The sequence below is a fragment of the Sander vitreus genome, chromosome 13 (assembly GCF_031162955.1).
Source record: "Sander vitreus isolate 19-12246 chromosome 13, sanVit1, whole genome shotgun sequence".
In the NCBI taxonomy this organism is placed as follows: domain Eukaryota; kingdom Metazoa; phylum Chordata; class Actinopteri; order Perciformes; family Percidae; genus Sander; species Sander vitreus.
Window position 1 is genome coordinate 5,867,990 of NC_135867.1, and position 24,956 is coordinate 5,892,945.

At 39.3% G+C, this 24,956-nt stretch overlaps 1 protein-coding gene across 5 annotated transcripts in view; it reads right to left on the reverse strand.

The window, feature by feature from the left end:
- LOC144528084 (glutamate receptor 4) overlaps window positions 1-7,521 on the reverse strand; it is a 118,505-nt gene extending 110,984 nt beyond the window's left edge. For all 5 annotated transcript variants that reach the window (XM_078266515.1, XM_078266514.1, XM_078266513.1 and 2 more), the window contains exons 1-2: window positions 7,293-7,521; window positions 1,816-1,974 (exon numbers count right to left, since the gene is read on the reverse strand). In XM_078266515.1, coding sequence (XP_078122641.1) covers window positions 1,816-1,974; window positions 7,293-7,383 — 250 coding nt within the window. In that variant the 5' untranslated portion in view covers window positions 7,384-7,521. The remainder of the gene's footprint in view (window positions 1-1,815; window positions 1,975-7,292) is intronic.
- Window positions 7,522-24,956: the final 17,435 nt, after the last annotated feature.

Sequence of the window (24,956 nt, forward strand, 5' to 3'; positions counted from 1 at the left end):
GACAACTGCTGCTCTCCTCTCATTGCCCCGGCCATTGAGAGCTCCTTTAACAGCCGGTTTTCTGTCTCACTGCCTCATTTCAATGTCTGTTTTGACTGGGTAAACACAAAATGCCTGTTTCGAGGATGGTGTAAACTTGCAAGTAAATTACAGGGAAATGCAAAAGGATTATTGAAATAAAGATGTCTCAGATACTGCAACCCTGGTATCTTATTATAAGAGAGAAGCTACTTTTGTGCATAGTATTAAAAATATTTTAAGTAGCCCATAAAAGATACTCAAGCACTAAGTATTGGATCTAGATCATTATGGTTATGTATAGGTTTCCTTTAAATAATTTAAACACACTGTATATTTAGGTATTTTTAAACTAAGGCCACATTAATATTCATGCTCTTTCAGTCCACTGTTTAAATATACTTTAACTGCATATTTATGTGTGCATATATACTGTACATCACCCTGCAAATGTTTAAATTACTCATCATATATTCTATTATTGTGCTCATAACCCACTTTTCTATTTTTTCCCTGCAGTATTCTATCTGCTTCTGGCACAACTCATTTCCCCACTGAGATCGATACAGATTAATCTACTGTAATTTCATTTTAGAGATAATTAATAGGCAAAAACAACATTTGAACTGAATGCTTACTGTAGGTCAGCATGGTTTCAAGGTTTCCAATGATTCCACATGAGAAAAGCTAATATAATGTTGCAGAAGAAAACTAGACTTTTCGTTTGCTGCAATGGTGCAGAGGCAAATATACAGATCTGAACACACAAACATTATACGTAAACATTTTTTGATTCAGTGCGACTTACACCTTCCGAGGATATCATTATCTCTAGCGTTTATCAAAGTGTCCATAAATCCCTTTAGAAATCATAGAAAAACAGGAACTGCTGATTTGGCATACTTTCAATGGTGCTAATTTACCAAAATGTAACACACACACACACACACACACACACACACACACACACACACACACAAACACTCTCAATTACCAAACAAACATAACAGCACTTCATTCTCTGCTTAATTTAGCCATTGATTTTTCTAACACCAGATCACATCACAGATAGTAGAAGACATCAGGCTGCAGTGTTTTATGGCCTTTGTGGAAACCCCCACCCCCTGCACACACACATACACACGGGATCATTACTAAAAACAATCACTGCCTACTAGTTTGGAGATGTAACCATGGCAGTGTGTGTGATTGTTGTTTGTGTGTGTGCTTACAGCTGCTGTCCCCTTCAGTGTGTGCAGCTTTGCTCAGATCAGATGTGAGCCAGCAGACACTCACAGACGCAGCTGTACTGCCACATCGCACGCACGCTCGCACGCACGCATGCACGCACGCCCGCACGCCCGCACACCGGGTGTTACCATAACCTCCTCTGACTACTTGTGTTTCTTATTTTTAGCGATGCTGTCTGATCCCAGATCACAGCAATTCAAAAAATATTTCAAATTTTTTTAAGAAATGCTCCCTTTCTAAAAAAGAAATGAAAAGATCTATCTCATGTCTGTGCATTAAGTACAGAGCTGGAGTCTATATGTGATTAGCCTAGCTTAGCATAAAGGCTGGAAGCATTGGAAAACAACAAGTCTGGCTCTGTCCAAATTTCAAAAATAAACCTAATAACATATCTTAATTAATTATTATTCTTAAAAAGCCAATATTGTCCATATATCTTGGTCAGACCCCAGTTACCTCACACACAGGAAGTCTCATTTTCCTGTTTTATTGCGATTAAAACACCACAGTGCACATACACAACGGGAAACAGTGTGACTGACTTACAGGCGTTGGTGACGGCGAAGCTGTTGGCCGTCTCGATGTTGTCCACGTGAGGCACCAGGTTGAACGGGGCCTCCGAGGCGTTTGGGCTGGTGTTGTGCAGGAAGATTGCCAAACGAAAGGCAGTGTACTCCTGATCAGTGTTTCTGATGAACAGACCGCCTGAACAGACGGGGGAGAAACACAAGTCTGATGAGGAAGCACACCAGAAAAGAATCCACTCTATCTCACCCATATGTTTAATCTTAAAACAGACAGTTCAACTATTTCTGATGAGCACAGAAACATGAATCAAGTGAAATGAAGGCAGAAAACTCCACAAACAAAATGATTTTCACTGAATACAAAATAAGGTGGCCACAGAAGTTGTTGAGTTAGCACTGACCCATCTTCACTGTACACTAGAAGATTTCAGTTTCAGAGAATGAAACAATGTGATTTGAATATACATATTCTCTGAGGAAGGATCTCAAACTAAAGATCACAGGGAAATTATACTATTCCTCCCCTGCTGAGGGCCACCTGGAGCCTCATCAAAGGTCCTGTTTGGAGACGTAGAATTGTCTTTTTCAAATGTTGTGCCAATCGACCCAGTAGATGTCAAGAAATTATAATGGATAGGTGAAAACTTTGACCTGCTGTTGGCACTCGAGGAAATGTCAGGGGATCACCAAAGTCATTAGGATTTATCTTATGCGGTCCACGGATAACTGTAGCACATTCCATGGCAATCCATCAAATAGTTGAGATATTTTCATCTGGACCAAAGTGGTGGAACAACACGCGAAACCTTCATCTTTATGGTTAAAAAAATAACTACCTGGTTAAAGTTAGGGAAGGATCACGATCAAGGTTACAAGAAACCAAGGTCCTTGTCAGGTTAACATTAGTCGTATTCAGGCATTTGAATAAACGTCTGCCGTTTTTCTTGTGAGCTTTTACCAAATGTGTATTAGGGTTTTAAACAGTGTTTTGATAGCTGTGGTAGGAGAGGAACCTCTATCATATTAAAGGTGGACACAGCTGACTGGACATTATATATGAAATGTAATAAAAGTCCGATATTGGTCTGGTAAATCACTACTGCTGACAACACAGTGTTAATCCTACAGTATAGCAACTCACGACTCTTGAAGCACCACTGGGCTTTGTCACAATGTAGGATACAGTGTGATTAGCATGTAAATCACCTTTATTTCAAATCAATGCAAGCAGAAAAAGTGATATAATATTCCATGTATACCCTTCTGGATCAACACACAGGTTTTTTTAGGCATGAGCAGCTCCAGTGTCAAGAATCAGTTCGGCATCAGAGATGAGACATTGCTCTCGGTTTCTTTCTTCTTCTTTTTTTACATTACGGCCTTCTTCAGCCTATGTAGATCTTGACTGTGCTGTTCATGGTTGTGCAAATGTCATTGGTGTTTTAGGTTTGAAGAAGGTTGCTTCACATTTGAAAATCTAACTTAAGGCTATATTTCTTGGAATGAGACAGTATAAATGTCAAATAAAGCAAAATGCCAGCATATTCTTTTTATGGCTGACCTCTTTAAAAAAGGAAAGATTTAGAATATTTTACTACTTGATGCCGACTCATGTAAATCCTTTCCATCTTTTTGCATCTAGTAATGGTTAGAAAAAGCACTGGAGCAGCTATGATTTCCACTGTGATGTTTTCATGTACCATTGACTCACACAAATGTTCACAGGAGGTGTTAATTCTGGATTTACAAAAAGAAATGGTGTGATAATTTTGATCATCTTGGCAACTGATCAGTAAGAATGCCCTTTACATATTTTAAATTTGAAAATGCCTTAATGCTGACTAAAAGAGGAGAAAAAAATCTAGCTTTGACCTAAATCCTGCTTATTTAGCTACAACTTTCACTTCTGCTAGAGGTTACACCAAATAAGATTCAGTACAGAAGTACACACTGTAGGGACCCAAGACTTTGAAGTCTATAAATGCCATATGGGTTGCCAACAACAACACCCTTGTGGCTCCAAAGAGCCTTTTTTTTTTTTTTTAGCCTATTTCCATCTGGCATGTGGATGATGACATCCGATCACAGGCCTTTGAATTTACACGTGCTATTATAAGTGATCTCAACACCTCAGCTCACATTGTGATCAGATCTTCATATGCAAATTAGGCAGGCAGAGTTGGCCGACTTGCCAAAAAACATGATGTGACTCAGGCCTAGTTCACACGTACACGGGTATTTTTGAAAACTGGGGTTTACCCTCTTAAAAAGTTTTCTGTTTAAAGAAATCTCCATTCAAATAAAAACACAATTAAACCGCTTTCAAGATCATGCCTGAACAACAGGTGGCTATATAACACCTAACACAACCCTAAAGCCATGTCGGCCAATCAGAAGCCTGAAAAAACAACAAAAAAAAACGGGTGGCTACCTGGCTGCATTGGCGCATAGATCACTCCGCAGCGCATTGTGACGCCTCTGTTCCTCAGTATAGTGGAAGAGTAACTGTACATTTATGTGTAAAACAGTAAAGTCCTGTTTGCAGTTAGAACCAGCACTAGGGGTAGAAGATATGATAATATACATTGTCAAAACAACATAAAAATGTCTATCGCATAGATTTTTCTATATTGTTTGACACAACGTCAACAAACCAGATGCCGAACTGTGCTACGGCAATATTTACGTCGTTTGGACAACGCTTTACATTCTGATCCTTGCACGTTATGATCACTTTGCATTAAAGTTCTTAATAAAATGAGAAAATACTCAGTACTTTTCATTTGTCAAGTGTTTAATTCACACAGGAGTATACAAAAATAGGCTTTACCATGTGATTATTTATTATAGAGTATTTATTTTATTGAATTAGCAGAAAACATACAATACATGTATATATATTATTATTATTATTTGTATACATGTGATATATATCCTTATCGAGATATCAAGTTACCTATAACGGGATAGAAGATTTTGGCCATATCAACCAGCTATGACCAGCACTATTTTGGCCACGTCCGCCATTGCTTGAAATGTCGCCTCATTTGTGACACCTCACATAGGAGATAATGGAGCACACTCGTTACAAGCCCAAAACTCTGTTTCCCTGTCTACATCAACACTGAAAACAGAGTTTCTGAACATCTTCACCCTGGAAGGAGTGGTAAAATATCTGTTTGCATGTGGATGAAAGGCAAAGAAACGCATAGAAAAAGGTAGTTTTACAAAGAGTGTACGGGTGAACTGGCCCTAGGTCGAGGGAAGCAATGTAGGATACTATCATGGGGTTGTGTGTACTAGCAGCTTAAGATAGTAATTTACAATGAATTCATTCATTTACATCTGGGTGAGGTCCGTTCTCAATGGAGATCACGTCCATATGTGGTCTTGCAATGTATTCTGCGTGCATTTTCATCTGCATTAACGTGCGTTTTTCCTTATCCAGATAAGATAGCCAGATCACTACTTAATACCAGGTCTTAGTGGAGTCTACATGTGTGGTTGTGGAACTGATCTCAGTTAGTCTAAGAATCTGGCAGCACCTGACTTTATACACACACACACACACACACACACACACACACACACACACACACACACACACACAGCTACTCAGATGATATTAGGATCTTCTGACGAAAGCTTCAGGATCCTGTTAATCCTGAAAGACCTCTGAAAGTGTTGCATGACATATCAATTTTCTTTACTTTGAAGGTGATTTCAATCAGTGTGCTTTGCGAACATATTGACTCTCGGTCATTTTTATGATATTCTAAGAGTATGTTTTTCTGGATGCGATTGATTGACTTCCTGTCGTAGATGTCTCCCCTGCCCTCTATGAAATGCAGACACTACAGCAAATGAATGAATAATAAGTGGGATGTATAATAAATTCTCAAGATCTGTCTTTACGAGTATCACTGGTGTCAGAATGTATCTGTGGCAGTTGCAAAGCATGTTTGCTATGACTGTATTTGTTCACTTGTTTCCGTTCTGCAGACATGTGTACACAGCAAATTTCACACTGTTAATAAGTGTTGATTTTTTAGTGATAATTATTTGAAGGTGACGAGTGTTGATTGGAGATATGTTTGCCCTCTCTCAGACGTAATGAAGCTCTGTGATGGCTGCTCAAATTATACAAAGTGTTAATTGAAGTCTGGTGGGAGAGGAAACACTGGCACATAGTGGATCCCAGAGTTCGTTTACAGGGTTGAGAGGGGAACTATGACGACACTGGTATTAAATCAACGTTTCTCATCGTTGGCAGCAAATCTGTTAGCCAAACGAGATGTAATGAGAAGTGGTTATGATTTGAAAAACACTGGGAAAATGTGTCTGAAATTCTAGAAAACACTATATAAGCAAAGATTCACACACGGCAGCAGTAGTTATGCTTAAATCAGCAGCAAATATTACTTGATTGTTCAGCATGATGGCACAGCAGTTCCACAGGTTTAAACCCCCACACAGCTCAAGTGTCTTCAGTTTCAGGAGTGCTGTTCTGTAACAGACCCTGACCTCTGACCTGACCTCTGACCTCCCCTGGAGTGGCCCGGGATTCGGGTATCACGTTGATATAAAAGGACAAGGGGAATCATTTGAACAGCTTGTCATTTTTCATCAGCCTGACTGGTGCTGATGTGCCTTGACTCATGTGCTACAAGCAGGGGTGCAGTGGAGGGTAAAGCCACGACATTTTTTTTATTTAATTCAGGAGATAAGGTTTTAAAACAGTTCAATTTGTACAGAAAAAAAAGCGTGAATGACTGCTTTTCTGATAATTGATTTTTTTGGGAGGGTTGTGATGATCAACAACTGGAGGTCACAGTTTGCCCTTCTTCTCATCCCCTGCCTTTAAATCAACAAAGTCAATCTGCCTGCTAGCGAAATGAAAACCATGAATGCACCACATTTTATTTCATCCCATGACTGTCACGTTGTTAATTGAAACATGCAGATGTTTAAAAATAAAAGTGTGCAACTGGGAAAAGAGGAACAGAGGAGCTGTAAGGGCTATGGGACCGTGGCAGAGGTTTATTGCAGCACCAGGACTGGGGGTCTGCGAGAGTATTAACAGCAGCCAATGCACAGGCAGCCTGCATGGGGAATACACCACACACTTTGCTGCTCTGATCTGCTGCAGTGGCGGAGTGCACTGGGATACACTCTAGCCTGCAGATACAAAGCGCATTAGGTGTGTGTGTGTGTGTGTGTGTGTGTGTGTGTGTGTGTGTGTGTGTGTGTGTGTGTGTGTGTGTGTGTGTGTGTGTGTGTGTACACACACAGCACCAACAGAGGAAAGAACCCTGTCTGAATGTGGTGTTTCAGAGAATACAAATTAAAAAGACTGCGGAAGGAAATCAACAATTTCCACTTTGAGTAGTGCTGGGGTGTTAAATGGCAGGGCAGAGGCAGCGGACAGGACGTCCACACATTCATTCACATGATTCATTTTGTGGTTGGAATTAACATTAAGGCTCACAAACTCACCGATCTGAACACTGCTCGGGAAAGCACCCATTGTCAGTCCCCAAAAGCCAGAGAATATCAACAGAAACCAGTCGCCAGAAGAAATCCTCATTTTGTTTCGGTTATAAACTGATGAGAGACATCGAGCAGGTTTAATTAACACCCCGGGGGCAAAAGCAACATCCCAGGGTAAAAACGAATAAGATTTAAAAAAAGAAAAAAAAAGAAATGCCCGTTAAATATCCATGTCGTCTTTGGATGGCTTTTTTCTTGGATATCCCCCCGCAGTGCCGCTCGTTTGTACCGTCAAACTGCGTCCGTCCGTCCGGCGCTGGAGATTTTGCGCACAACACCACCAAGCTGAGACGGGGGGAGCATCAGCCAGCGGCGGCCAGTGCGTCTGGATGCGGCTCAACTCACATCACAGCAATAACACACATGCGCCTTTTACCCGACCGGGGCAGGCAGGAGGGGCGTCAGTCAGTCAGTCAGTCCGCGCAGCGAGTGTCGGAAAAGCTCATTTAACAGCAAAACTTCCAGAGCTGCTGATGCGATAATACACAGTGAATGTCTGCAATGACTGAATACTGACAAGAGAGGTTTAGTTACAGTGTGACACATGATTACAGATAGCTCTTTTTGCATGTGAAGATACTTGTTCTTAACTCTAACATAAATCTCACTGTCCTCTTCGTGCTCAAATCATTTTGCATAAAGCCGTTTTAAAAGGAGCCATTTAAAATGCACCAAGTGCCTAATTAATAGGCTCATAATGGACATGCTACAACCGATACTAAAGGTTTGTTGTCTGTGAACGTTTGCAGGATTAAGATGGCTTCAGACTGGAGTTTTTAGTCTCATTTATAATGTTTTACTATAATATCAGGGTGTTAAGAAATCTCCACCCTAATAAATAAAAAGGGGACCGTCCTGATTTAAAGCTGTATTTGTCAGTGTGATTAATTGTTAAACTTGGGAACTACACCGAAAAAGCTTTCGAGGACACAGTTCTCTAAACTTGTACTTGGACCACAGCAGCATCATGTTCAGTGTTTCAACAAGAACATGAATATAAATAGCAGCAACAATGTCAAAGAAACACAGTGTCAAAATAAAAAAATAAAAAAGTTGTCTTTAGCTGCAGTTCCTCTAATGGCCACTAGATGCTGTGTCCCAAGAAAACTCTACTCTAGATCAGTGATTCCACAACCAGCAGCACTTAAAGATACGTTCACATTTTGTTTTAAGTCTATTTCAAAAACAAGACTTGTATGTACATTCAAATAGTTTTGGTCACTTCCAGATGTATGATGGGGGACAAAACAGAGAACAATGGGGAAAAGGTACATCTAGCTAAAACTAATGCAGATTGATACAACAGTCCTGAAATAAATCCTACCTTCATGAACATTATAGTGTTACGTTTTTGTTGAAACTGTTCAGAAAGGCGTTGATTTAAGTGCATGGTCATTTTGGAAGCTGCAGTTTGTGGTGCTACATGGCGTTATACTGACTGACGTCTTATTTTTGTACACCCCATGTATATTAATAAGGGTAAGCTGAATGACAGAGACACTCCTCGGTGTCAGAAATACCATATCTGTATAATTATGAAGCTAGAGCCAGGACACAGTTCGCTTAAAGACTTGAACTTTGTCTCTTTGATCAAATGTTGCATAATTTTAGTCAGTAGCATCACTTCAAAAACTGTATTTGTTTAAAGTTATTTGGAAGTTTTTTTCATCGTCCTCTAAGGAGAAGTGAAAACTAGTGTTGTGAGACATTAAGGGAGAGTCTCCTTGGGGGGATGCAGTTAAAGTAGAAACCGCAGGAGATAGTGAAGTTGCAGACAGCTCAAGTTTAGCTGGTTTTGAGATTTCTAGTTGCCTCAGGTAGACCTGCTTGAAAATGAGTTATTATGTGTGAGACACTGTTGGAAGCAGTGCAGGAAGCTGATTTTGCTTTTGTCGATGTGAGAAAGGCTGGGTGCCATCACTAAACCATCGCTCGAGCATGCTGGGAATCCAAAAAAATCTGTTGAAAGGAGGATCAGCCCACATTTATCCTTGAGGAATACAAGTTAAAAAAAAACAACTGAAATTCAGTCTGTGACTCTACAAAACAAGCGGCCATCTTTAATAATATTAATGGAAGCTTAAACTCCCAATCCTGAATCCAATTAAAAGAAACCTTGCCACAGAAAAGCATATTACCAGGCCACCATTGTACATAAGAATGTGTTATTAATGAGTTGCCTAGTTACAGTAAATTAAGGTGAATATTTTTTCTTTTTTTAAAACTACTGATAATTATGAGTTTTTAAAAGTAATTCAAAATCCCTTGGTCTTAATTTTTTTGATATTTGCAATTTCGCCATCTGTTAGTGGGGATTATTGCATCCAGTTCTTCAGCCCCGAAGGCACCAGAATGTTTAGACAAGATGTTGTTGAAATATGGAAAAGGTTATGAGGCTTCTAATGTTCTAAAACATACTGTTTTGTATGTTGTTAATCACAAAAAAAGGTAATTCAACTCTGATTCACAAAGGGCAGGACATGGCAGCTTCTCTGTGATTTGAAACTCTGAAGCAAACATCAGACTTGTTTACTGACGATGATATTTTTGTAACAAGTGCGACAAACTGACCTCCTTCAGCCAGTTCCAATCACCAATGAAAGACCTTTGAGCTGTGATTATTTTGTTGCACATACAGTTACCAAGGTCAAGAATTAACTCTGATTCCTTTTTTTCTGTATTCCATTATATTTGCGGCCACAAAGGTCTGATTTCCCCACACAGATCAATAAAGATTCATTGTATTTACACCCTTTTAGAAAATGCTGTTGACGTTTCGAGAAACTGATTTGATTCCAGTGAATACACTCAGTCTGCCAATACTTTATCACAAAGCATTATTAATGTAATTCTCCAGCATATATTCAATATAGGCAAAAACTGTTTTGCTTATCTCTTAAGCTTTGTTGCTATGAAGCAGAAAGTGTTCTCTTACGGTGCAACAAATCTGTAAAAAGCTATAGCCCTCCACGGATTGTTAGACAGATGCCTCGCTTCCTAATTGCAGTTCTTGGAATTTGCATCATATGTAGATCACTCGTTGAAAATATTAACTTTGGTATAGTACTTAAGGATGAGGAGCAAAAAGCACAAGGTTGTTTGTCTCCCAGTTTGAGGTTGTGTACAATGAAATGTAACAAAAAGATTGAGACAGTTGATCTCGAGTCAGTGGGTCACTAGTCTCGCATTGCCAGACCTTCCTCCACAGCGCTGCGGAGGAGGGTCTGTCTAGTCCACACAGCATTCCAGGCATTCCTGGTTTATTGGCATTTCTGTAAACCAATCACAATCATCTTGGGCGGCACTAGACGCTGGACGGAGCAACGGTGCCTCTGCAACATAGACTTGGGAAGGAACTTGTTTTGGTGGAACATGTGTACGTTCAGAAGTTGTTTTAGTCGTGCAACAGAAAACTCAGATTGGACAGATAGTCTAGCTAGCTGTCTGGATTTACCCTGCAGAGATCTGAGGAGCAGTTAACCATAGTCCTCAGAAATTGACCGAGTTTAGAATGCCAACACAAAGAAAGCAGAAGGTGAGAGACATCCGGCCGAAATGAGGGACATCTGGGGTAATTTCCGGTGGCACCTGAACAATCCTGGAAATGAAACGTCGTCAATAAAGACTAGTGGGTCACAAATGTCTGCACATACTTTTCACATTTCTAGTTTTTATTGTCTTGGGGCCTGCCTGAACACAGAACCCATTAAACCAAACCATCTTAAATTTTTTGTGGAAAACGACTGTAAATCTCTGTTCCAACGTGTTAGAATTAGGACCTGTAATTATGTTGATATATTAAAACAAATGCATTTCATTGGCTTTTCACATCAGCCCTCAAGTTAATAAAAACAAGCACATTGTAAAGGATCTTTATAGTCTTTGGATAACTACTGTGCTGTTTTGGTTCGACTCAGTGCGTGAACAACAACTCAACAGGACTTTACTGTGTACATGGGAGGGGAGCTGACCGTGGTGCTGAATGCTTCTGACTGAGTTACTGTGGCTGACTTAAAGAACTGCTACAGCTAACTGGATTCTGGGCATCCTCTTATTTTCTTCAGAGACAAATAACACAGCAAGCAAATAGCATAATAAAGCAATAGAAAATAACAGATTTTATCTCATTTGTTTGATCCATGACAAACAGAAAAATAAAGATGCCAATTTGTGGCTTTATGCATTCTCCCAGTCATTTTGTGCAGCGTGTCCATAATGGTATCCTGGCAACATCATTGCAGCTGCAAGACTATGTAATGCAAGGCAAAGTCAGTGAAAGACAAATACACATCAAGGATATTCATCTTTCTGAAGATTGTGTGGAATGACTGAAATAGGTATAACGAATGGAAAATGCCTCAAGGCAACAATCCATTGTATTAAACATTGTGATTTACTTGTGCTCCCCTGCAACAACAACTCTTTCAAGTGCAAATTAGACAGTCAAAATGTATTTTAATGGTTAAAGATATCTATGAGTACAAGAAAAAAAAAGGTATCTTAACTTATATTTATGTTGAAAGATTTGTAAACGTTCCAAATTCCAAAGATGCAGATCTTGCACGATTTCCTTTAAGATGTGAAACTTGTCTGCTGTTTTTTGGTTGGAAATTTCATCTTTTTATTAAAAAGTAATGCATTTGTCAGTGCAGGTATGATTCAGAGAGTAGATTTCCATGCTGTGACTACAGTGGATTTCAAGCTATATTAAGGTTTGTATTTGAACAGTCAGGAAACTGTTCATACACTGACGTGCACTGCAGAGTGACTAATGTCACTAAATGGCACAGTATGCTAAAATACTTCAGGAGGAGTTTCTTAACACTGCTGCTACTACTCTCCCTCACACTCTGCTCCCAGTGGATTAGGGTCTGAATCTGACCGACTTTATGAATGGTCTGTGTGTGTGTGTGTGTGTGTGTGTGTGTGTGTGTGTGTGTGTGTGTGTGTGTGTGTGTGTGATGGATCTCTGCCATAACTCTGGAGTTTAACAGATGGGAAGCCTGCAGTAGGTTTTTCCTGCTCACACCAGGGGTGACAGAGTGTTGTCCAACTGCTGTTAGGGAATCCTGTACACACACAGTGTCATTCTCTACTTGCACGTGCGTGCGCGCGTGTGTGTGTGTGTGTGTGTGTGTGTGTGTGTGTGTGTGTGTGTGTGTGTGTGTGTGTGTGTGTGTGTGTACAAGAAAAATCAAGTTTGCAACTCAACAGGATTCCTCCACCCTCATTTTAGTAAAGTTGAGAATTCAATTTCCAGCTCTTGACACCCAATTTTTCTAAGCTGGTTTGAAAAGTATAAAATAAAATGCTTTTGACCATTTCCAGTACTGCACAGAAAGAAAAAGAAAACAAAGATGGTAAAAGAAAAGGTTTGCTAAAGTAAAACGGCTCTCCTTTCCATTGTGAAGTATCCATTCAACAAAACCATCTGCTAAGCTGGTGATGAGTCGGAATGGAACTATTAATGCACTCAGACGAACCATGGACAATATAACATCTTCAAAAAGAAAAAGAAAGCACTGTGACTGTCTCCGTGAAGTGGATTCAATCAAAATGTTAACTTTTTAATTTGTTATCAAGAGTAGCTGTGATCAGACCCTTAAAAAGACAGTGAAGCCCTTTAATAAAGCTGAACTGGACAGTTTGGAGAAAACTGAGGTTGTCTTTCATCTTTCATTGTCATGTACTATGGTTACAATGCATCATCTCTTCGGTATAGTGAGAATCTACTATTAGACATCACTATTATGATATCTTGTGATAGGATCTGACACCAGTAGATTTATATATATATATATATATATATATATAGAGTAATATATTTAATATGACATGTCTTGTTTTTATTTGTATTAACCAGGGTTTTAATAGAGATTTAGTGTCCCAGGTCTACACACTGTGTGATAGAATGTTTTACCCCAACAGGAATAATGCAATACTTCTAAACCATAAGTAAATATAAACCATAAAATTATAATATAAAATTAACCATTGGTGGTGCCTGAGATTTTTGCCTTGCTTTGACAGGTTGCAATGATTTATTAGTAAGGCTATGGAACTGGTTATAAATATATGAGAAACCAGAAGGAAACTCGGAGAGTGCATGACTTATCTCACAGTTAGTAATGCAGTGTGAATTATCCCAGTCGGGAAATCATTTTACCAATTATTCCTACAACACATGAATGCAGCACAAACCTACTGTATCCTGTTATCTTGTATGTTAACGAAAGTGAAAAGTAATTAATGCATCTGTGGCCCGTTATTTGGATCCGCTTCAAAATTACATGGGTTTTTCATTGGGCCATGTTACACCCTTCCACCACTTTCCATGATAATCGGGCCAGTAGTTTTTTCGTAATCTTGCTGACAAACAAACAAACCAACCAACCAATAAACATTAACCCAAAGATTTTAAAGCATGAGCAAATCTACAAAGAAAATAAGACTACACATACAGTAATACTGTTATAACCACCATCTGTCAAATTAAGGTGGGATTACATTATATGCGACTTAACATAAAGTATTAGGCCTCTCTGCTTCTGTAGAAATATAATACAAGCATAGACACTGCATGTCTTCTGACTGACTGACAGACAAGAAAACCCACCCAGTAAGGCTGCAGCTACCATGTCTAACAGCAGCAGACCACCTGCTTTAGCCAAACACATTCTGATTAATCAGTTGCAGCATGCACATGTAGTCCTATTTTCATAACCAGATACAGAAAATCTACCCAAGTCAGCAGAAACAGTGCAGAAACAAAATCTGCAAGAACTGAAAAGAACAAAACCCTAATGATTTTTCACCTGTGTAAAAATCAACAGACAGGTCTGAGTTTCTAAGACCCTTGCAGAGAAGTTTTGGTGTGCACAATATAATCTTAATATTAATGTTATAAATCATGGAGGTACCTGTTCATCAAGTATTACTTTAATAAAAATAGGTATATTACTCTTAATATACACCTAGATTTATTTGTATACTGCAATGACATCTGTGGCATCACAAGAATATTTTAATGTTGTAGTTGGTCAATGTTGAGCCACTTTAAGATACTTTGTATCCCACTAGGTAGATTAGTACTGTAGCACAGTAGTACATAGCATCATATAGCAGCATATCAGGGTTTTTTTTTGTATGTGAAAAGTAACTAAAGTTTCAAAGAAGTGGAGTAAAAAGTACATTTGCCTTTGAAATGTATTAGAAAGTAAAAGTAAATAGCAGAAATTGGAAATACAGTACTTGAGTAAATGTACTATTTCACCCCTGAATATCTGTACAATCCTGGCAATCCATCTAATAGTTAGTAAAATTTCAGTCTGGACCAAAGTGGTGGACCGACTGACAACATTTCCATCCCTATAGGACTAAAATGACATGCTGATCAGAAGTTAGCTTGGAAAATAAATGCTTTTGTGTGTCTGTCTTGTCCGTTTTTTATTTTCATAAACCTGCTTAACAAACAAACAAAACAAGACAAACAAAAAATGTAACCTCCTTAGCATAAGGGGTCGGGGACAATCGTGGTCATACTTTAACCTCAACCTTCCCCTAACCTAAATGTGACAAAACAGGTGGAAAATACCATTTACATGTTTGTCATATAATCCAGTTCATGCAATGCCACATAATCTAATTTGGGGTGAAGACCCAAACAGTTCTTGCTTATATCATATCATTGTGTCATATGGGGAATAAAGAAACAAAAGGTGAAGAAGAGGACTGTTTTTTTCCTCTAATATAATTCTCCTTGTCCCTCTGCTATATGTAATAATAAATATCACAGACCCAAGCATGCACAATCTGACACCATCGTAACCCTAGTTGAGTCATCCAGATTTGCAAAATAGTGGCAACCTAATCTTAACAAACAGAGACACCATAAATAACCCCATCTAAATTGCCAATTGCCTTATTTTGTATATAGAGTAGGATGCATGTGACTAGTCATGCAAGATATTAGTCATGCAAACTGAAACGGGGATCTCAACCACAGGCAATGCCTAGCATTACTACATGGTGTATCACAGGGGCTTACATAAGCACACTTCCACTGGAGATGGCTTTACCTCCAGAGTAAAAAGGGGAAAAAGAGCGGAATAGAGGGGGCAGGAAGAATTCATTTATATCTCCTTCACATAAATAACCCATGACTGGATCAAATGTCAACATGAAATGGCTGAGGTCTGGAGAATGCACATTATTGATTTCCACAGCCAGCCGGTAAATGGGGGGGTGATAGGGAAAGAGTTAAGAACAGAGGGTGATTTGACTGTGTTAGCATAACACAATAAGCAGCTTCAGCACCAGAGCAGGCAAGATGAGTGGGGGGGAGTGAACAGAGAACTAAATGAGGGAAATAGAAAGAGACAAGAAAAGACAGAGGATACAAAGCCCTACAGCAAACCCTGAGAAAAGCTCACTGAGGCAAGGACTGACTCACAGGATGCTTCACAGGGGAACCGCAATTTCTACTTCCATGTCAGAGCCGGCAGACAGTCACCCCCGGTCAGTCTCTCCTCTTTTCATCTGGTCCATCCCAGATTTCACAGGAGCAACAAGTCTTCCAAATCAAATAACAAAATACAAATTGTTCACATCGGAGGAAGAGAGAATACTGACCAACCGTCGGTTGGGAAATATGAGAAATATAGTTCACCTCTAGTCTGGCTATCACCAGACCAAGCTCAATCTTTTAAGATTGAACATTAGTCTGGGGAGTTTGCTCTGTATTTGCTCTGCACAAGAGGCATGATCAAAGAGCATAGTTCAAATGACTCTGTACGCAATTGGATAGTCCTTCAATCAATCAGACCAACGATCCGGGTGACGTAGCAGCAGCATCAACAGGTTGCTGCGCTTCGGTGGCCACTATGTTGAATGTAAACAAAAAGCTGCTTGGTCGCTTCTCTATCGTCATGGTGTTAAACCCGCCAATAGCACACCAGGTGGATAACCAAGTTTTTGATCGGTGTAACGGAAGCAGGATAGATAAATGTACAGGTTTCCAGCCTGAGCTGCAGGGCGAAATCAAATCGCTTGCAGATCGGGCTGGGTTTACTTAGTCTAGTTCACCTCAGCTTTCAGGCTAGAGTCACATTTATCCTTAATTACTTATTATTATTTAAATATTAATTCTAGGGTCACTAAGGAAACACCTGCAGGCAAGTGTCAGGAACAGTGTATTCATCAAATCCACCTGAAGGCTTTTCATCACACAAATCATTTGTGAATACTTGGGAAAGCCTTCAAGGCAAGACATGTTGTTTGTGCATTGTGTAAAAAAAATGAAGGAAAAAAAAAAGCCTTTTATTTAATGTCTTTAGTGGACACTAAGCTTGTGATGTTTCCCAAATAAACCCTTTTCATGGGCTGTACTCATAGGTTTTTAAAATGTATTTTACCCCAGATTGCCTCAGCTTTTTCTGCCGGGCATGCTGGTCTGTCATCACAGCTTTAATACACTATAGATTGCTGGATTTTTGGTTTGTTTTTCATAGTATATTGGTGATTCCCAAATGGGGGCACTCGTACATGAAAAGACTGTGGAACAGCTTAGTTAAAAAAATTAGAAATTGGAAAATATCTAAATAGAATAACAAGTTACTGTGAGGCTGACCTTTAGTATATGTATAGCTACAATAACCTATTTTCGTCTAGCTATGACAGAAAGCAAGCAAACAAAGTAATTGATAAATGGCTGAGAAATTGAGATTCTGCCACCCAAAGTGATAAAAGAACAAATGGAAAGTTGTTTGACTTTAACAACAAAACAAAAAAAGAAATCAAGCCTATACATCAATAACCCCAGCATCTGGCATTGAAATACACATAGCAACTCTATGAAGAATTATTGCATCCTAGTGGTTATATTATGGCTTGATTAAGACTAGGCTTTTGGTGTTGAAGGGAATAGTTTGACATTTTGGAAAATGTTTATTCGCTTTCTTGCTGGGAGTTATTTAACAAGATTTATACCACGAGTGATATTTATCTTCTCATCTTTGGTAAAAACACACAGTTTGTTGAGAGTAACTACATCAAAAATTATTGTGAGTGGTAAACTTCTATTTCTTACTTGTCTCAGATTAAATAAAACAAAAGGAGTACTATAATGTCAGCAGATGAGCACAGATGTGCAGATAGAAGTAATCACAACACATTTTACATCCCCCTTACAAATAGGTGAACTGCTGTATCCACTGTGGAATAAAAGAGAGGGACTGCTGCTGCGTGTGTGTGTGTGTGTGTGTGTGTGTGTGTGTGTGTGTGTGTGTGTGTGTGTGTGTGTGTGTGTGTGTGTGTGTGTGTGTGTGTGTGTGTGTGTCAGGTGGTCTAAGCCTGCCGCTGCGTCCAATAAGACAATCCATATTGTCCACTAGCAGAGAATGTCCTTCATACTCCATACACTCACAGAACATCTTAGACATCCATCCATCCATCCATCCATCTTCATCCGCTTATCCGGGGTCGGGTCGCATCTTAGACAGCCAATCATAATATACATCCATGCAAGGACCCACTGACACGCTGAGACCCTTGGTATTCACCAAGGACACCCTGACAGTATCTGTCATCAGAATGGCTTCAAAACATTTTAAATGTGGATTCACTTTCAAGGTCTTGCCTCTAACCATTAACTCACTCGGGCAGTTATTTCCATAATGTGATGCAGCATTATTCTTTTACAAAAGACCCTCTCCCTAACTCTAACCCCATTCACAATAGCTGACAGTCCCACAACTGAACCCAACCAACAAATTCTTGTTTTAACAGTGACAGCTGGAAGTTTTTGTGTAAGAGTGCTTTGTTGATTCCATTTAGGAATTCCCACAATGCAAGTTGAATATATTGCCAATAAAGGCTAATGAATAAAGCTGCCCTAAGGGACTGTTTACACAGATATTACAAACCCAAAAACATGACCCGCATGGTTTTACACAGAGAGGAACCTTCATACAGTAAGACCTCTCAGTAAGTCACTAAAGCATTCTTTTATTCATTGCCATTTAATATTTTTCATTTTTATTTTGATATTTTGCAATAAAAGGTCTCTGGACGAAAACAATAGTCTAAATCCCCATAAGTGTTGCATAGAACTGCAATGTTACATTACACCCCATCTAAAGTGTTGGCGAGAATAGAGAACATACTTATGGATATTTTACATTTTCTGATACTTAATACTTCTGCTTCACTACATGTCAGAGGCAAATATTGTACTTTTTGCTACATTTATTTGATAGCTTCAGTTACTTTGTAGATTCAGAATATAAATCAACTAATAAAGTATGATGTATTATTATGGATTAAGCCACCCATGCAGCACTTGCAGTACTTTAGGTATATTTTGATGCCAATACGTTTGTACTTGTAAGTTGAGCAAGATTTTGAATGCAGGATTACTTGTAACAGAGTATTTCTTTACTGTGGTATTTGTACTTTTACTTACTAAAAGATCTGAGTACATGTACATCTTCCACCACTGATTAAAGACCATAGGACCGTTAGGATCAAAAGGTTTCATTTCCTTTTGAACATGAATGTGCTCAGCAAATTTCATGGCAATCTGCAGATTTGATTATGAGATAATTTTGTAATTTAAAGATAGAGGACATCGGGGTGCTACAGCACAGGAAGTGTCCTAACTCTGAATGTGCAGAGTGAATCTCATATCCATTACATCTTGATATTTCTTCTACAAGTGGACATGTTATGCTGTTTGTGAGACTCAAGTTAAGGTCAGGCATGAGCATGAGCAGGAAAATGTGTTCTTGATATTCATCCCAATCTGTGATGAAGTTTGTTGACATACTATAAAGTCGGGTCACAGATTAAAGAAAAAACAAATAAAGAAAAAACAAATAAGGTTTCATAAAAGGTTTCTGTGAACATCATGCAGACCAGAGCTGTTATCAATTAATCTGCCAATTGTTTTTCTTGATTTATTGATTAGTTGTTTAGTCTATGAAATGGAATTCAATAGTAAAAAGTGTCCACGGTCCATAACTAAAAGATATTCAGTTAGTTAGTTAGAACAGCAGGGAATCCTTAGAAGAGCTGGAACCAGAAAATGCTTTCATATATGCCTGATAAATGACTTAAACCATGAATCTATTAAAAAATAGTTGCCAATTTGATTTTTTATTTTGAAATCAAATCTTTAGCATGAAAGTTTAATTCTTGACCTTTTGGATTAGCAGTTGAACTAGCTTTTCTTGAGCTTTCAATCACATCTCACAGTCGTTATTATACATTTATATTGGCCGAGGTTTGAATTTGCCGAAAGCTCTGGAAAAAGATAGTAAGTGGACCTTGAATTAAGATTATTTTGTAAAAAGCAACATTATGTTAATATTGTACCTTAAAATGACAGCTTTAAAAGTTGTTTTGATGCTACACTGACTTGGGAGAATGGTGCCTCTTTCATTTCCGACTGCGACCCTGAACGCACTATGTAACTTTGGCAAGCGCGTATAATCTCCCAGGAGAAGTGCTGTAACGCTTTATGGCACTACCACTGATTTGGGTGAAACTGGATCATTTTATGGAGAAAATGTTTTCTGGTTTGCCTCTAACGTCCTCCGGCTGCTCTGCTTCGACTCTGTGACTAACTCAGTTTCCTGATAGACAGAAAGCTTTACTTGTTGCTAAAGCGCTAACCGCTAATAATGCTGCTGTCAGCTAAGGTCATATGATGCCAGGCCATGTTTGGAGTGCCAGGCACTAGGGGATTGTTGATGTTTACACCGCTAGCACAGGAGCTTGGGAGGAGGAGGTTTTAAAGACCAGGGCTTGGGGGAGAAATGCTGGTGGGGTGGGCCGCTGTTGTGCCAGAACCGGAGCCAGGTGAGTGAGCAACAGAGCCGGGTTCAGCAGCTTCTACGGACATCATGGCAGAGGCAAAGAGACAGAAGAGGACACGGAGGAAGCTAAGAAGAGAAAAAGACAGACTGTATCGGACTGTATTTTAGTCGTTGGAGAGAGCTTCCCGAAAGAAAAGGCTGCAAGACAGACGGCGAGCTGCTCATCTTGCTGTTGGACTAGTAAGTAATATTAGCTGGCTTGCTATGTCTTGTTGTATATTGTTGCACTTGCTTGATGTTTGGCTGTAAAGTTGTGGACTCACTAGTTTTTGATCACAAGTAATGTAATTGTAACAAATTGTACTGCAGCTGTCTACAATGTTACTTAAAGCAAAGTGTTGGACTCACAGACAAACTGGCATGGCATTCCTAAGGCAGTAATGATATGAGAACACACTTACTCCCTTGACTAGCTTAGTTACAAGATTGCAAATCAGCAAAGAGCTTATTAACACCGTGTTTATTTGATTTGGGAATTCCTTAAAAGTGCTGTAGTCAAACTTTAACACACCAGCTGCAGTAGAGATGTGTTCTGGTTGTCAAGCAGTATATTGCAAAGGGACAATCTTCCTTCAAGTAAGCAGCAAAAAAGGCCACATATCATTATGCTCTCAGAAAAGATGAATAAGCACTCTGTTTTAAATCTTCTAAACAAGTGGCCCTTAGAATACCCTCAGGTGTACATTAAACGATGTTAATGGAGATGGTTATTTTTCCTCTGCAGAAACTATTTAACATGCACCTCCTCAGGTACCAATCCTCACTACTTTATAAACTACTCGTCAGTAAAGATGTGTTGACTTTAGATGCTCCTGCAGGAGAAGGTGAGTAATATAGTAATCCTAATAACTGTTTGTAGATAATAATTCTCTTATTGATCTGTGCCTTCCCAATGTTCCACAGGCACACTGAACTAAACAGACTAAACCTGTTTACCCCTGCAGGCCTCACAGCAATAACCAAAATTAATTAGTGCACGGAAGAGAATATATTTCATAGTGCCACTGCAGCAGGAACAGTGCAGCTGTATTAGCTACATTTGTATGTTTCTTTAGTGTCAGGCTGACAGTTTCCTTTAGCCACCAGCCATCTCTTCTTATGCAGGCCAAGTGGAACCCATTGCAACAGCACTCCCACGTTCATACCCACAGGGTGTTGTATACAGGTTTTATTTGTGCAGGTGCACATGTGTATGTGAATGTTTGCGTGTGTTATTTGTAATCTTGGTGAGCTGCTCCAGGCTGAATTACTCTGTGTTGTAAGTAGGAAACAGTCCTGGTGTTTTATGATAAATACCATTTTTTGCCGCCAACCCCCCTCCCCGCCAAACCTCTTTCATTCCTTCTTGCTTTCTTTTCCATTTTTTGCTCATCTCATGAATATAAAATGTGGAGTTCCCGCAATCCGCTTGGTAGCTGCCACTGCCAAAGGTCTTAACCATTAGTGAGAATAATCCATAGCTATGAACTCTTTTGTTTTGCACTCCTCTGTAAGTTCCTTTCTGAACTGTGCGACTGGCAGAGGTGGGCTGGAAAGAATGGAAGCCACCATTATCAGCTGTTGGGCTGTGTGTGATTCATAGAGCATGATTCATCATGTGTTGTAACTACTTTGACCTATAAAAACAAGTGACTATTGTAAATAGGTTAACCTATTTGTATTCTACCACCTTTGCCCATGTCGCCTGAGTCATACATCTGACAATGCAACACATCTGCCTCTGTGCTGAACTTACACGCAAGGTTATTATTTGTTGCTGACGCTCATCTTTAAATCTGGACTTAACTATCTCAACAGCTAGCCTACTGGATGGAATACCAAAACATTTACAGATATTCACAGTCTCCAGAGGACGCACCATTCATCTAGTGCCACCAGCAGGTCAAAGCTTTCATTTATCCAGGGAAATATCTCAACATCCTCTGGGTGAATTGGAACAAAAGTGTATACAGATATTCATGGTTCACAGACATTGTATTCTGTTGACTTTGGAGATCCTCTGACTTTACTCTAGTGCCATCATCAGGTTGACATTTGCAGTTTTGCAACTGTTGGATGGATTACCATGAAGTTTGGTAAATAAGTTCATGTTCGTCTCATAATAAATTGTTATAACTTTGATGATCCTCTGACCTTTGAACTAACACTATCATTAAGTTATTATTTTAATTAAAAATATGATTACAACAGAAGTGGAAACTGGGTATGTACAGGTATCGGCTGAAGGGGCTGCCGGATGTACTGAGGTGGTCTGCAGGGCGTCCTCAGTACCGCCTCAGCTGTACATTATGCCAATTAGCAAATGCTACCATAGTATATAGACATGTTACATGACAAATTATATCCTGACCAGTAGATGCAGTAAAAACGTAGAACACAGAAAGATTTCTGGAGATATTTTTGAAACCAATCTGAAAATTCTTCAATCGACAGAACCTTGTTTTATGTTAACACTTATATTAGCAGTGACATGAACTCAGCTCCAATCTTAGTTCGCAGCCTTTGCAAAATTGATTAAATATCAAAAATAGGCCCATACATAAGTGTATTATGAATTACATGATTTAAAAAATGAGTACAAAATCTATATTTTTGAAATGTTCAAAATGTGACTATTATAGTAAGTAAATAGTATACATTGTTTATTTATTTAAAATGTAATAAATACAAACAATTCAGCTTTTTCTCCTTTGCTTTATTAAATTTGAACGTAATCCATTCTATTTTTCCATAACTTTTTTATACCCAATCTATCTTTACAGCCAACATGCATCAGCGAACAGATATAGGGCTCTAACCTTACCCTTAACTTCATCTTTACAGCTGAATCAAAGCCAACCACAGTGATTTAAAACCTTGCAGAGATATATTACTACACAAGACAAGGCTCCACTCTTCTTCCTCTCTCTGTTCTGTCTCTGTGTGAGAGAGCGCCAGGGAGCCCAAGAGGTCGACCTGCATCCATCAGTATTTTCCACCGGATGGGAATGATTGCCGCCAATTGTGCCAAAATCACTACAAGCAGGAGGAGAAGGATGGGAGGATGGTTAGGGAGGTGAAGAGGAGAGACCGGACTCCCCCTGTGTTGGTTCATTCACTGAGACAATGCTGAGACAAATTCTCACATATCTCCAGGTGCTGTATGTGCGTGTGTGTCTGGACTGCCATTCATTGCAGTGGTTCCCACCTTAATACAAATGCACATTCACACTGCCGTCCACAGAAGCAGGAACGCTCATAACAGCCTTGTTTTGGAATACACACTTCCCCTGTGACGCTTTTCTTTTCTGACAGAACAAATGCCTGCGCTCTTGTGATTGTGCTGCTGTCAGATTTTCATCAGAGGCCTCCCCCCCGCACTCTTTCTGCCGTGCATGGTTCTCTCTCTGCTCTTTTTACCAATTTTGTCATCTCTATCAAGCAGCTACATCACAGTGTGCTCCAGGAGAACATGGAGGGCCCGAAGAGGACAGAAACTTGTGACAAACAAAATGGATTGTGGCCACTATTAGCATCTATGGATTGCACATGACCTGCAACGTCTCAAGGTCCGACTACAATATTCCACTAATGATATTACAGCTCCAACCAGCTCATTAAGTTTTGCAGCTGAGTGCAATGTGCCCTTTTGTTGCATCTGAATGCAATTGTCCATGTGGCAATGTATAAATGTTGCCTTTGCACCGATGAACAATCGGCAGAACAATGGCAGAGAGAAGAAGAAAAATGACATTTTCAGATGGTGAGCTACAGATCCTGACGATGAGGTGCAGAGGCATTCCTCAAAATTTCAGGCAAGGAATTTTAAATTTAAACGTGACAGAGAGATTTAATATCCCAGTCTGTCAGTGCTGTTTCTGTTTTTTAAACGCACACCTTCAGACTGTAAAAGAAGCGTGAATTGAAGTGGAGGACACCATTTATGAATGCGCTTCACCAACTCTCTGAAGACGCTAATCATTTCTGATTATTTCACATTGCAATAAGGCTCATTGGAAAATAAAGAGGTCATTTTGCACCAAATGTATTAATAACTCATTTAAATATGTGCAAATAGCACAGGAGCACCGATATGCTATTTACTGATTTGGGTTGACACCATACATTGCTTAAACAGATTGTTCAGTAAGCTACATACATACATACATCTATTTCACAGCAAAATAATATGAAGCATATATGCCAGTTCTGCATAAACAGAGAAGCAGGTATCATTATTCTTACAAGGAAAATATAACGAGATACAACATTGCTGTGGTCATTAGATTACATTGCATGACAGGCTGGCTTTATCGCATTATGAATAGTTTCTCATTACATTTCCAGTTTAGGTTTATCGAGGTTGTTATTTATTATTCAAATGCTGTTTTAACTACGCATGTTTGCCTATCTGAGTAATATTGACTAATGGCCCTTTTCAGGGAACAAGTGGAAACAAATGTGCTGTACTGCAGCTTAAATGTCCATGGTTGTGGTTGTGTTCCCAGTGGCCCTTTGGGTTTCTAGTAGAGTGGGGGTAGGGTCGACAGTTATTATGGTGGTCCCCAAGGGGTGTAAGGGATGTCCAGGCCATTTGACACCCATAAAGTAAACCTTTTAAATGTATTATTTAAGTTACCTTCTGCAGCAGTGTCTACTAACACCAGTTCTTGACAGTAAATAAACTGAGACCCAGGCTATTTTCGAGCAATGTAATTCTAATTAAAGGTCTATGTAAAAAGAGATTTTCTAATCA